The 15,597-nt window shown below is 45.5% G+C and overlaps 1 protein-coding gene across 1 annotated transcript; it reads left to right on the top strand.

Annotated features, from left to right (window-relative positions):
• Positions 1-1,129: 1,129 nt before the first annotated feature.
• LOC124186824 (ubiquitin carboxyl-terminal hydrolase 34) lies at positions 1,130-15,390 on the top strand. The gene is made up of 12 exons (XM_046578854.1): positions 1,130-1,549; positions 2,022-2,118; positions 2,281-2,656; positions 2,853-3,150; positions 3,229-3,972; positions 4,076-10,097; positions 10,543-11,260; positions 12,380-12,570; positions 12,709-12,886; positions 12,993-13,159; positions 13,280-13,950; positions 14,115-15,390. Exons 1-12 carry the CDS (start codon positions 1,507-1,509, stop codon positions 14,981-14,983), a joined length of 10,374 nt encoding a protein of 3,457 aa, XP_046434810.1. The 5' UTR covers positions 1,130-1,506; the 3' UTR covers positions 14,984-15,390.
• Positions 15,391-15,597: the final 207 nt, after the last annotated feature.

Below are 15,597 nucleotides of genomic sequence, written 5' to 3'. Positions count from 1 at the left end.
TTACCACAACTTTCTCCCTCTCTCCTGTTACTCTTTGTAGGGATCAGTGGTAACACCGCGAGCCCGAGACGTTCTCTACTTTTGTTTATTGCTAACTAATTTACTGCGCGAATAGCCAGCTGAAGGCGCTGTCGACTCTCTCTCTCTCTCTCTCTCTCTCTCACTCTCTCTCTCTCTCTCTCTTTTTTTCTCTCGCTACGGCAAGTTTGTAATGAACTACCCCCTCGGTATCCGAATTTTTTACGAATTTAATATTCCCAGATAATATGGTAAACCGGGGATTTTACAATAGTCTGATAAATATGTTGGAGTTGCAGAGCAGCTTATACCCTACTCATCTCTGCCTCGACTGTGTTTTTTAACCGTTTTCACGCAAAATAATCGTCAAATATCATTAACCACAGAAAACTGAAGTCAACCTAAGGTTAAAAGCCATTTTGGTGCGATGTCCAGTCTAACGGGGTCAAATGTAATTGCGCTAACATGAGGATCTGGAATATCCTCTGGCCGATGTGGGACATATTTTGATCACATTTATTACGAGTACTGATCGAGGAGCTGGATTCATGTCTTTTTTATGCCATTGGTAAAGTAAAACGGCATTATACCACGCGAAGTATGCAACGCATCGCATGTGGTTGACTGGTCAGCTGTCATCTGTCATCTGTCAACGGGCGTCTGGACTCACGGAACGCAAAAAAACTTTGGCATACCATGTATTTCATTTACAAAGTATTGTGCATTGATATAAAAAGGTTACGCGTTAGTTAACCTGAATGTCCTCGTAGTAAATTTCTGAGGACAGATTAGTGTAAGAAAATTAAGTAATATTATACTTTCTAGTACGTACTACATAATGCGAGAGTTGAGTGCTCATACTTCTACATATGTTTCATACTAGAATACGCAGAAGAAAAGTACATTATAGCTTATAGCCTATAGCCGGATAAAGGGTGTATTGAAATCATATTATTATTCAATTTCCAGCGCGTGATTTTGTTATTCATTTATTTTCCAATCTAAAGATAATAATGAATAGAAAAAGTGAATTTACACCACGAGAGGTAAATTTACACCACGAGTGAAGTGTCCCAGCAGCGGGGCGGGGGGTGGGGGGGGGGGTGGTGAATATGTAGTGCTATCAATGTTGGACGTGAAGGTGGCCGCTTTTGGTGGGCGCTAGTAGTAGTGGCAGTAGTGGCAGCCCTCTACGCAAGGAAACATCAAGGAAACAACATAAAATTCAATATGGTGGTTGATAGATTGATCAACTGTTGATGACCGTCGGGGTACTGTTAGAAAAAAGCCGAAATAAATAGAAATAAAGAGATTAACAAGAACAAGTACAACAAGTAAATAATAAAATGAAAATAAACAATAATTAAAAATGTTTGACAGTATCGTCGACAATTTATTATTTCGGTGGTGGACGGTCGTTGAGGGTTAATAGTGATGGACTTGAGGTGACTAAAGGCCGTGTTAGGCTAAACAGACAGATTATTAATCATGTGCGATGTGTGCGCCGACTTTCACGATCTTCTTCTCTCTTGTAAGCCATATGATACACTTAATACATACAAAACTCTAACCTAACCTTTTCGAACGAGCCAACAAATGCCATCCGCATCTCTGTCCAGGCGTCCAACTGCCAAATCCCGATTATACACAGTATTTGCCCGATTTTCATTACTTTCCCTTATTACACATGTTTCATAGTTTGTCATGGAATTACGATTCATTTTTTTTCGATCCTCCGAGCTCACGATCTCGACTCTTTGTTCCATCGAGTGTCGCTACTTTATAACCTATCAATCTGTTGATTATCTTCTTTTTTCGTCTCATTTACTTGTTCTCAACCGATTGACATATCCCCATTCATATCTCTGTTTACTTTCTTTCACACAACTGTCAAAACTGACGTCTTTACCACATCCGCTGTTTTCAAACCTGGACAGAGTCCTCCCATTTCGTATCAAATTTAGGTAAACTTTTCCTTCCACTCACATTCTTTGTCCACGCAGACGAAGAACGGGCCTCCAAGGAGCAGGACGAGTTGGTCAACCTATGCATAGCTGATGTGGACACGATCCTGCAATATGTCAACCAGTGGGTGCAAAGGTATTGTGATCGTTTCTTCCGTGTAAACAATCAATACAAATATGCGTTCAATATTGGAAGAACGTTGAAAGTCTAAAATTAGATCAGATAGATAGGAATTAAAATTCTCTAAACATCTTCAAAGTACTTGCTTCCTTGCTGATTCAGACACTTTCTTTACAGGCAATGCATGTGCTGCTATCGGGATATTAAAAATTTTGACCGATTTTCAAGATTGATGCAAAGTGTTGTTCTTTCGACGCTTCAGCAACTTCAGGCTATTCAGGATGAGGACAAGGAGGAGGATCGCAATAAGGAGGGACATGCTGATGACGACAATGATGAGAAGAAAAAAGAAAAAAATAAAACAGTGAACACGGCCACAGCTGTCGGTCAGGCCGATGGCTCAGACAACTCGCAATCCAAGAGAAAACATTCCTGGTCACAGCAAGACAGGGAGAAATTGCTTCACCTTCTTTCTAAAATATTTCTTTTGAACTTTCCTCTCTATATCGCCATGAAACACGGTGGTGTGATCAGTCCTATCGCACCGATTAAGGTAACAACTCCTCAATACTTGCTAAACAATTGTCCAGTATTTAATGTCCTGAAAGAGACTATTTGCAAGTATATCATGCATTTCGGGTACTTGCTAGTTGTTTATTGGTTAAAAACGCGTACCGTCCATCTGAATTTATTTCTCCATGACTATTTTCTTCCTTAAACGATACTTGGATGTTTAATTATCATTTCAGGATGAAGGAGGCTACTGCGAACCACACGATCCAGAAGTGCCGGCACCTCTGATCCGAGCTGTTTCAGTTTTTTGCCACCAAGGAGGCTTCAACATCATGTCCGCGTGTTTCGATATGGAGAACGCACTGCCGGTCGGCCTGGCACACTCTATGGTCGCAGTTATTTGCAATCTCAAATTGTGGCTGAATTACGGGAGTGTTATTCAGCTGTTTGTGCCTTTGAGGAGACGAGTTATGAGGTATATGTGCCGCCTCGGTGACAAAGAGCTCCGAACTCCGGCTGTCAGGACTATGGCAGGTTTGTTAGATGATCTTCTCCACGTCAAGAAATGTCAGCAGTTTCGAGTTTCTCAAAACGGGTTTTTTTTACCCTTAGATTTCATGTGGAGTGCGGTTAAAGACCCGATAGACGCGGTTCTTCCGACTTTTGACAGAGACGGACTGGATCTGGCATTCAAGTACTTTACCAGCACAACGCTGACCATGAGACTGGCCGGTGTGGCGCAGATAAACGCGCATATCACAACATTCAATGAACTTTGCAACAGTGAAACTGTTGCCGAAGTCGAGCAGGTGGGTCACGCTCTTGCTGCCTGGCTGACCGAGAACAACATAATCGCCCATATATTCGGTCCGAATTTGCACGTCGAAGTTATCAAGCAAAGTCACATTGTTCTGAGTTTCCTGGCAATGGAGGGGAGGATTTCACCTTCGGACATGGACACCATGTGGCAGGCAGCCCAGTTGAAGCACTGTGGCAGGCCCGTTTACGATCTGCTCGCGCCGCTAGTTAAGCACCTTGCGCCAACGCCTGTTCTTCATTTGTACTCACTTCTCGGAAAATTGGAGCCAAAGGATCATAACGAGCAGAGCCTCTTCCTCGCCTCTGCTTTGATAAAGTTCATCTGGACCTCAGGAGGTTCGGGATACTCTGGCGGACTGGCCATGAAAAACAGAGGGATTCTCGTCAGCTCCAGAGGTCTCGGTGGTAGCAGCAGCAGCGACCCCAGCGGCATGGAGGGATCCAGCCCCGACGAGGAGGAAGAGGAGCCCAGTCCTGCGCCGTCTGACGGACCCTCACCTCGCAAACAGGCCAGAGGGGACAGCAGCGATTGCGAAGGTCAGATTCACAACATTTCAAGTCACGATGCTACTGTATTCTAGTCTAACTTTGTATTAAGTTTCCGATTCCATTGAATGGATTTCTTTCTCGTTAAATTTAGGCAACTTCAAGACTGAGAGTTTGGAGGCGATTCCGGTCGTCTGTGGTATAACAGACACAGAGGAAGGCGTGGAATTGAGAAAGGACAGCGAAGTTGGACTTCTTAGAAAATCGGAAGAGCAACAAGATTCGGGTTTCAGGACAGACGAAGCTTCGGAACTTAAAGAGAAGCCGCAGAGTGGTTCCGATGCCGAGGCTGACACGGAGAAGTCAAATACCGAGGAGATAAACGTTTATGAAAAAATGAGAAAGAAGTTACTGAGAAAGAGGAAAAAGCCACTGAGATGTCTCGATTCAGGTACTGGCCAATCAAACTTGGACGATTGCGACAAGAAGGCGAAAGTTAGCGAGTTGCTTCCTGACGCCGATGGAGTGAAGAAAAATGATTGTATCCTGAAGAACACTCTGGACCATCCGAGATCGGATCCGACCAACGTTGACGACACCCTAGATCACGTCAAGCAGCAAGCAATGGCGATGGAGCCAAACGATCAGCAAGTCCCAACGACGGCCGCGCTGCTCAGAAGAGCCAACAAGAGCAAATACCTTGCCCTGGTCGGGCACGCTCACGGTATCGATAGAGGACCGGATTCCGCGGATACGTCTCATGACGAGGATGACAGCGACGTTGCGGTGGCAGCCGTCACGGCCGCCGAAGACACCGGTGCCGTCATGTCCGAGTTAGCGGGACTCGTTCACTCGAGTGGGCCGCCGTTCCTTGCCTCGACCCTCGACGAAATGCTCTCAGACGAGGAGGGCTCTTACAGCAGCCGGATATCGAACAAGAGCGAGAAGAACATGGCCGATTTTGACGGGGAGGAGAGCGGCTGCGAGGAGGAACTCGCACAGTTGGCAGCGAGGCATTTAACTGCGATACAGATGCAGGCATATCACCAGGACCATCAACATCCGGCCATGGCGCTCAGAAGGTCCATCTGCCGGCCACCGCAGCTCAGGACTGCTCGACAGACAATAGCTAGGCTCAGCTCGCAGTTCAATTTGGAGACCGTTTGTAAACCCGGAAACACTTTGCTGTGGGACATTCTACAGGATGACAAGATAGGCAGCTTGGGTGAGGGTCTGGCTCTGGAGGCTGAAAAAGCGCTATGCAGTTTGCTTTGCTTCAACGTAGACAGGCTCATACCGATGAAATTCATTGAGGGATGCTTAGAAAACTTGGCATCCAACAGATCGGTTGTCGTTTCTCTGAGGCTGCTGCCCAAGCTGCTGGCTAGTTTTCAACAGTTTGATGCGATGGACGCTCACACGATAACCACGTGGGCGGACAGGGAGCGAGGAATGATGAGGCATTTTTTCAACAACCTGAGAACGTACGCCACCAACGGGTCGAAGACTAATCTCTATTCTCATCAGACTGAGGTTCAAGTGAGGCTGCAATTTCTGTCGTCTATATTCTCGCCACTCGGTTCGCCAGACTCGTTCAGACTCAGTCTAGAACAGGTCGACATACTGTGGCAGTGTCTATCTCAGGATTCCATGTGCTCGGACGAACTTTTCAGCTGGCTACTCAGCCAAGCTAAATCCACGGAACAGCACGCTCTCGGAATGGATACCCTTAAACATTTGTGCATGCGGAAGCTGCCCAGTCTTCCTCCTGAAACCATAAGCATGACTGGTCTCAGCTTGTTTCAACAGCTGTGCAACCTTGCCAGGCTGGCCGCCGCCCACTTGGACCGACCTTTGAGGGACGTCGATACCGTGGGAATGGATTTCCTGTGGAGAATAGCTCTGCGAGCCAAGAGCACCGACGTCAGTATGGCTGCCATACAGTATCTGAACGGCTATTACATGTCGCGGCAGCTTACTCAGGAGGCCGAGTTTGTTTCCCAATGCATGATGCATCTAGCTGCGGCCAGTGCTGATCTGGAAACAAACGAAGAGGCGAGTCTACGGTGTATACAGCGTGCGTTGCTCCTGCTCAGAACCCATTTGGAAGCCTTTAGAAAACGTTATGCTTACCATCTTCGAAGATGGGCTTTGGAAGGAAGAGGCGCGGGGAGCCACGTAGCGATGAATACCTCGGAAAAAGGACAACAGATAAGAATATTTGTTCAGCCAGCCGGTATACCCGACAAAACCAGCTTCACCTTGCTCAGTACTGATTTTGTCGCTGATCTCAGGGCTGAAGTGGCAAAGTGGTGGGATGACACCCAGAATTCTCAGGACAAAGCGTCTACGGCTTTGGGCAACTCAAGCGCCAACGGCAGCTCTGTCCTTGGTTCGCTACTCACGGACGGGCCGATCAGGATGATAACTCAGGGCCAAGAGCTGACCATAGACTTTGACGAGAAGACCCTACAAGAAATGGGTTTCAAGGATGGGCAGCTCGTTTTTATATCTCTGGGTGCAGGTCGAGGCAGCGGAAGTGGAAGGAGTGGCAAGCGAGACGTCGACTCACCGTCTTTGCTACCACCTCCACCGAGAGAATCGTTGCCCACTCTGCTTCTGCTTAGACCGCAATACTTCGAGCAACTTTTTACTTTAATGAGGACGTTGAGCGCCATGAAGACAATCGTCAAAGGGGGCCAAACCATACCGCACACAAAAGCACAGGTACTTTCCAGGCGAGTTTGGGATACCCTGACACTTTTGCCCACCAGCCCGACCCTTCTCCTCGGATTTCAAAAATTAGGGGAGGCCTCCTTCCCGGAATTACTTGATCCTGCCAGTCCTCAGAAGCTTATGTATTCCCTTTACATCGTCGAGTCGCTCAGCAGAAGGAATACGTCTAATCAACCAACCTCAACAAGCAGCGTAACTATCACGCCTGTTCACGAGGGCGGAGGTGACGCCGAGGACAACCAGGAGGATAAGGACAAGGAGATCTCATGGGCAGCAGCCTTCGTTCAACACGGTGGACTTCGACATCTCTTTGATATCTTTATGTCCGGCTGTTTGGAGCGAGGAGACGGTAGCGAATGGCAGCAGGACTGTCTTGCTAGCCTTTTAAAGCAGCTCTGCCACCTCGGAGTCGTCAAAGAAGAGCGGAAACGAAGTAAGGCCGACAAACTTCTCGTCCCTCGTCTCAGCGATGCTATGCTAGCAATGATGGATGTAGATACGGTAATGCCGAGGATAACTAGCATTCTTCACGAAGCCTCTCTCCCCAGGGATCCGAACCATTACAAAACTGGACTGTTTGGATGGGCCCAGGTCATTCATTACACGACGGCGCTACTCGTTTGCTGGGTACACAGCGATCCCGCTGCTCGACAGTCGCTTTTCTCGTCATTGGAACCATTTGGCAAATCCTGGCTAAGGCGGCTTGTTCTAGAAGATCCCGAGCCTGCGGTTAGGAGAGAAGTATGCACCGCCTTGTATAGGCTGTGTCTGGGAAGCACAGGCTCCGATGACGGAGGAACAGACACTACCAGTCTGATCGGACCCATGCTTTCCACGTTACTGGAGCATCTAGTCGTTGCCGAGGCCATGAGGCCTTTCCATCATAAGCCCGATTTGCCTCTTCACTTACATTCAGCTCTTGACGACGGGAAGGAACCATATGGCCCAGCGTGCAGGGATTATTTCTGGCTGGTATGCAGACTGGTCGATTCTCTGCCCGAGGAAATTATAAAAGAGAATTTGGAACAGTCGTGCGTTTCGACAATAGACATAGAGGCCCTAGCTGTCAGAGTTATTGATTCTGTTTTGACCAGGGAGCATCTTGAAACTCGTCACAACACCGTCGAAGACGATGGTCTTGTCGGTCTCCTGAACTTGGCCTGTAATATAATGATACACAATCCCCCTTGTAAGCAAGGTAAACTCGGACAAAAACTTCTGCACGAAGTTTTCGACTTTCTATTCGCACTGCCCAATCCGAGAACAAAACACGTGCCCAAATGCAAAAGTCAAGTCTCGAGATCAGCTGCTTTTGACTTGCTCGTTGAACTGGTTAAATCTGCACCCGGTAATTACAGGATACTTCACGAGAAGTTACTCGCTCAGCACAGACCAGGACCCCATTCTCCGTATCCTTGGGATTACTGGCCGCACGAAGATGGGAGATCGGACTGCGGCTATGTGGGATTGACAAACTTAGGTGCCACATGTTATATGGCCAGCTGCATGCAGCATCTTTACATGATGCCGCAGGCTCGCATTTCCATTCTGGGTGCCGACTGCGCGGAAGCTAACAAGCATCAGTTGACGCTCAGGGAGTTACAAAGAATGTTTGCATATCTTCAAGAATCTGAAAGAAAGGCTTACAATCCTCGCAGTTTTTGCAGAGTGTATACGATGGATCACGCACCTCTGAATACCGGCGAGCAGAAAGACATGGCAGAATTTTTTATAGATCTCGTCTCAAAGCTTGAAGAAATGACAATGGACCTGAAAAATCTTGTCAAGACTTTATTCTGCGGCGTTATTTCCAACAACGTCGTGTCGCTCGATTGCGAGCATGTCAGCAGAACGCTGGAAGAATTTTATACGGTCAGATGCCAAGTGGCCGATATGAGGAATCTATACGAAAGCCTCGATGAAGTTACGGTGAAAGATACACTGGAGGGAGATAATATGTACACATGTTCACAGTGCGGAAAAAAAGTCAGGGCTGAGAAGAGGGCTTGCTTTAAGAAACTGCCCCACATTTTATGCTTTAACACAATGCGTTACACATTCAATATGGTCACAATGCTCAAGGAGAAGGTAAATACGCATTTCAGTTTTCCACTAAGACTGGACATGTCCGGATATGTCGAGAAGAAACTCATGCCCCAGCATTATCAGGAGGAGAAAATTGCCTCTGAAAAAAGGAAGTCTGAGAGCGAGGGTAGCTCGGGCGTTGCTGACGACAAAGAAGCCACAGAGCATCATCAATACGATTTGATCGGCGTTACCGTTCACACTGGCACAGCGGATGGAGGGCATTATTATAGTTTCATCAGAGATCGAACATCGCCGAATAAAAACAAGTGGTTTCTGTTCAATGACGCCGAAGTGAAGCCGTTTGACCCAAACCAGATCGCCGCCGAGTGTTTTGGTGGCGAAATGACCAGTAAAACGTACGACTCTGTCACCGACAAGTTTATGGACTTCAGTTTCGAGAAAACCAACTCCGCATACATGCTTTTCTATGAGTGGTGTGCCAATCCAGGTGATCAGCACAAAGACGACGAGGCCACAGTTTCTAGTCTGATGGACACGCCTCAGTCTCTACAGTCACTGCAGCAGATCAACAATCTTCCACCTCTGGAGCTCAATAAAGAATTGGAAGATTGGATATGGCAAGATAACATGCACTTTCTGCAGGACAAAAACATTTTTGAGCACACGTACTTCAGCTTTATGTGGCAGATATGTGGCTACATACCACAAACTCTACTGTCTATGCAACCCGACATCACCGAGATGTCGGCAGAGCTCTCAACTTCATTTTTCATGGAGACTTTCATTCACGCTAAGGAAAAACCGACTATGGTTCAGTGGGTTGAACTGCTCACAAAGCAATTCAACGGTTCGGTAGGAGCTTGCGCCAGATTTTTGGAAAGAATGGCTGGGGATTCCTGGTGGCCAATTCAGATCCTTGTCAAATGCCCAAACCAGATGGTCCGCCAGATGTTTCAGCGACTCTGCATACATGTTATTCAACGATTGCGAGCCACTCAGGCTCCCCTCTACCTTGCTTGTGATCCCGAGGGCGATCTAAGCACCGTCGGCACCCAGTCCTGTGTCACAAGGTTTGTGAGGATGCTGCTTTCCCTCATGGAACATGCTAAGCAGCACTTGAAACACCTCACTGAGTATTTCAGCTTCTTGTACGAATTTAGCAAAATGGGAGAGGAAGAGACTTTGTTTTTAATTCAAGTACAAGCCATTTCAACCATGGTCAATTTCTATCTCGGTCATAAGACCCACGAGTTTGTAGACACTGTCAGTGAGGAGGAGGAGGAAGAGGAGGTCGTAGCCGTTCCCACTGACAAACTTAGGCCGGCATCTCTCGACAAAATGATCACACTCATCGCAGCTCTGGTGGAACGAAGCAGAGGAGCAGATCACAGGTTCGTAGCACTTTTTCCTCGATTCAACGCAAACGAGGGGTTTGCTTCATGCAATCACTTGTGAAATCTGGTTTACTCCTTGAGATTCTTTGAAATTCATGAAATCCCATGAAATCATTTCAAATTCTGGAAATCTCTGGAAATCTATGAAATAATTTCAACTCATTGGAAATTATTTGAAATCTTTGAAATTTTGGAATCTGGTACATACTACAATTGATGAGTGATTAACATGTTGAGCTCGGACTCGATTTTGCGGTGCTTTTCGTTCAGGCGGTGCGGTGGTACGTTAAGATGGATTCAATCTCGAATTTTCATAGCCATACATTGAACTTAAATATTGTTATTAACAAGTATACTTTCTAGACTATTTTTTGCATTCTTCAACTTAAGTTTTGCAATGAAACGACAAACGACAAATTATTCTTAACAAATAATTTTACAGGCTGACGCTGTCCCCCGCTGATCTGAATGCAGTCGCTGGCGGAAAAGGGTTTCCATTTTTGTACCAGCAAACGCGAGACGTCATAAACTTGAATCAGACACGGAACTTGATTCAATCCTTGTGTCGCTGGAACGACAGACTCGCCGTCCATATAGTTACGATGATATTCCAGGCTATAACCAAGCACACGGATGTTTGCCAGCCATTTTTCAAGCTGTTGACTTTTCTCACCGAAGGATCTGGCCCCAGTGGCTTACCCTGCATGACCCAGTTGGTTCTCGGACGAGTTTGGGAAGCTGCAAGAGTTGCCCCTCACGGAGCACTCGAGTGGCTGGCCCTTGCCGTTGCTAGAAGCAAATTGGCCCATGCCTGGGTCTTGCAGGGCCTCGATACCTGGCTGCAGCATTTCCTTCTGGAACACTCGAATCAGAGGGTCAGATCCGCAGCTGCATTTTTGCTCGTATCTCTGGTTCCCTCCACCCACTTCAGGCAAGGATACAGAACGGCGCATAGACTCGGCCTGGGATGTAATTCTGCAAGGGAATTGCAACTCTCATCGGAAGCAACCCTGGTTCTTCACCAGATTTATACAGCGCTGTTGAGACTCTTACAACCAGCCAGACATTACATCGACATCCAAACACACGGAACGATGAAACTCACTGCCTATTTTGCATTACTTACTTACTGCGTTGTTTCTAAGACTGAAAAACTGATGGTGAGTAGGATATGGTCTCTAAATACAATTTTTATTTTGGTTTCTCATTTGTGTTGTTACGCTGAAGCAGCATAAAGACTTGTGTTTCTTTTATTTAATATTATTACAGTATACGAGGTGTGTTCAAAAAGTAAGGTGACTTTTCTAATTTCGCGGGCTATGTCCGTTCGATCTTCGATTTTTTTTTATGTTATGTTGGTACACGTGTCCCGAACATCTGTACACAGTTTCAAGTGTATAGCATGTTTAGTTTGTTTTTGATAGATACAAAGGTGAGACGTATTTTGGCGTATTTTGGTGTGCTCGGCGATTTTTTGCTATCAAGAAAAATGGATCAAAGAATTTGCATCAAATTTTGTGTAAAAAATGGAATTAAGTGCTCCAAAACACTTGAAATGTTGACAGTGGCATACGGTGAGTCTACTCTTAGTAAAAAAAACGTTTATAAGTGGTACAAGCTCTTCCAAGATGGCCGAGAAGATGCCAATGACGAACCTCGCTCTGGACGCCCCAGCACGTCAACAACAGATGAAAACGTTGAAGCAGTGAAGAAAATTGTTTTGGAAAATCGTCGAATCACTATCAGAGAAGTTGCTGAGGATGTTGGCATATCGGTTGGCTCGTGCCATGAAATTTTTTCGGATGTTTTGGGTATGAGACGTGTGTCAGCGAAGTTTGTTCCGAAACTGCTTAATTTTGACCAGAAGAATCGTCGCATGAGCATCGCTCAGGAGCTGTTGAATGACGTCAATGATGATCCTGATTTACTCAAAAGGGTCATAACTGGTGATGAATCATGGGTATATGGTTATGACATCGAAACCAAAGTCCAATCGTCCCAGTGGAAGAGCCCAGGAGAGCCAAGACCGAAAAAAAGACTGCATCGCTGGAAGAGCTCAAAGCTATACCAGAAAGTGCTTATCAGAAGTGCTTTGAGGATTGGAAAAAGCGTTGGCACAAGTGTATTATATCTGAGGGGGATTACTTTGAAGGGGACAACATAAATATTGATGAATAAATAAATAGTTTTTCATAAAAATATAAAGTCACCTTACTTTTTGAACACACCTCGTATTCTAGATAAAAGGTGAGTTATATAATTCGTCTATTGTGTTTCAGTTTGGACAATACTTGAATGATTTGTGGACATTGTTTCATCCAAAATTATCGGAGCCAAGTATACCCGTACATCACAATAAACAAGCCGTATTATTATTCTGGTATCATGTATGTTCCGACTGTCCTGAGAATGTCGCAATGATACTGCACAATCCACACATCACAAAGAATATTGCATTTAATTATATATTGTAAGTTATTGTTACATAAGAACTTAATAGTCGAGATTAAAATCTCTCGGCAAAAATGTTTAACTGTTTGTCAATCCAAATGATTTATTTGCTATTAAGATCGTAAACTATTTATTTTGTCTCCCTATTTTTTCGCAGAGCCGATCACGAAGACCAAGATGTTGTTTTATTTAATCGTGTTATGCTTCCTGCGTACTACGGTTTGCTCAGACTCTGTTGTCAACAGTCTCGTGCCTTTACGCGACAATTGGCAGCTCATCAAAATATCCAATGGGCGTTCAAGAACATTACCCCACACCCTACTCAATATTCTACTGTAAGTGTACCAAAGTATGGGAATAATTAATGAAAGAATGCCGACTTTTGCACTTGACCTATTTACACGAACCTTGACATCCGCTATTTCCGTACTCCTGTTCCAGGCTGTCGATGAACTGTTCAAACTAATGCAGCTTTTGGTAGCTAGACATCAGGATCAAACGGAACAAGAAGAAGCCGAAATTGCTTCTTTTCGACGAGGCACCCTGTCCTCTTACCTGCAAGGCTTGGACGGGCGCTCGTGCTGGGCGACGCTCATCTCTGCGTTTAGGTAAATATGACCGACACTACCTTGGAACACAGGGGCAACAATGAACAACTAGGCGAAATTTGAACCGAAAATATCAAAGTAAAACAATCCTCAATAATCAGCTTCTTCATATTTTGTCAGAATCCTTATCGAATCCGACGATGATCGTCTGTACGTCGTCTACAATGGCGGGCTGAGTATGGCGCTGGAGGCATTTCATATGCTTCACATAATGTACCATGAAGCGACGGCTTGCCATGTAGCCGGAGACCTGGCAGAGTTGATAGCGATCATAGTCGAGTTGATACGCTGCGTCAGAACAGCTCGCGACGGTCCAGACGCAAGAAATATACTAGCAAACAGCAAGGAATGGCCGGACGTACTGAGAAAACTAGCCACTCTGCTTAACACATACAATCCGCCTGATATGAGAACACTGGCTATCGACCTTCTCAAAGAGTTGGTGATGCTCGTGCCCGGCGAAGCTATTTCCATCCTGGCCCCATTGCTCTCTCATTGTCACGCAGCCCTCCAGGAGTCCCACGCAGCCGTTCCTCCCGGCCCTTATCTACCCCGGCGGTCAAATCCACCTGGAAAAATGGCCTCTAGACCCGCTCGACCCATGGTGCAGATGGCAGTTCCCCATTCTCAACTAGAAGCGTCCAAAGGTGTTGACCTCGAGTACGACGGTGCTCTGCTTGAGTTTTACTTACCGTATCACGAGCTGATCGATGTCATGTGCAGATTGGCTATAAACAATGACTGCATGACCGACACATTGGTTAATCTCAGTGCGATGCTTGGTTTCGAAGGTGTGTAAACTGAGTGTGATTACTGGTTTTATCGCCTTTATTTTAATTAAAGCTGACGTTGGGGTCGAAAATTCATTCACCCGAATGTTTCTTCATTTATTATAAAATAGTGGAAACGAAACCAGTTCTCTTATTTATAATCTCTCGAATTATTTGCGTTTCAGGGGTTCCTCTTCATCTGGCGCTGTTTCCACGATTATGGCTGGACGTGCACGCGGCAACGCATATTGATAGAAAGCACATAGCCGCGTTACTCTGTTCATCATACACGGTGGATTACGTGGACGCGGTGCTCCTTGACGAGAGATCGTCACTCGGTGTGCCGGCTATACACGCCTTCCTGAAGACTTTTTTTCCAAAATTAGCCAGCCACGTTTTGACCGAGCAGACTTGTTCCCTGATCGACAATCTCGTCAGCTCGCTGACCGCGATGGTGGAGGCGGTGGACGTTCAAGTTGCTGCGCACAGATTAACCGGAGATCTGAGGGCTCTGGCTCTCGTTTACAGCAGTGGCACAAGGCTCAAACCTCCCGGCGGTCTTCAGCCGGCCTTGGACACGCTTCTAGCTAGGACGAGGGCGGCTAAGGCGAAAGAGGCCGGACAGACGGAGCTCGAAGCGCCATCTAAGAAGCGGAAGTTGAGCTCGAGTGAGGAAGAGGAGCAGGATGACAAACCCACTCTTTTGTTGGTCGACGATGCGACGACGAAGGAAGAAAAAGCCGGCTTCGTTCTTAACGTGGATGATAAAATTCAGTGCGGTGACAAAGAAGATTGTCCTAACGTGTCGCGAATAGACGAAGAGGACAAGCCGGGTGATTCGGTTAAATCAAAGACTGTAGCAACTAATATTACGACCGTATCTTCCACCGCTGTTTGCGGCACGACGACAACAACTACGACAACCACGACAACCGCAAGCAGCTGTTTTAGTCAGATACGCTGTTCGCTGACCAATGTATCGTGGCTTGAAATGCTTGAGAAAACAATCGTTGACCTACAAATGATTGTGCAATTGCAAATTAAGAACAATTAATTAACAGTAATAATTATATTTAAAAAAGACTGGTTTTTGTGCAGATGCTCTGGCCGGCGGTCTGGTTGTTGAAAAAATACGCGTCATGCATTTAATCTGGGGTTTTCATATTTCATGAATTGTTGGTTTTCCACTGTGTATAAAATTCTGCAGTCATTTTTCCAAACAGAAATCATATATTTTTTCTTTTTCTTCTTGGCATAATATCCATTCTGTTAAAATTATTATCAACTTTACTATTATAACAAGCATCGGTTGCTATTATATGGAACGGGAATCTTCGACAAGCAATAACATACAGAAAGAGTCGTAAAGACGAAAATGTGAGTACAATCATAGTATCACACGCTTGTGAATAAATAAATGAAAAAAGAAAATGAATAATAAATTGTCATGCCATCACTCAACGCAAATTAATTTTACATTATCATGGCTACGTATAATAGCGTGAAATTTTGGAATTATACAAATTGTAGCATTAGAATCTTATATTCAGCTGAGCAACGAGCCGTACAAAACCGTACGTGTCCGCGTCCAAAGTAGAGACATAATTATGCCTATATTGCTCAATGTAAAACTATTTAAGCAACAGTTTTAACACCAGAAAATACATA

Source organism: Neodiprion fabricii, chromosome 7, assembly GCF_021155785.1.
Source record: "Neodiprion fabricii isolate iyNeoFabr1 chromosome 7, iyNeoFabr1.1, whole genome shotgun sequence".
NCBI lineage: Eukaryota > Metazoa > Arthropoda > Insecta > Hymenoptera > Diprionidae > Neodiprion > Neodiprion fabricii.
This window is presented reverse-complemented; position numbering and strand designations above follow the sequence as displayed.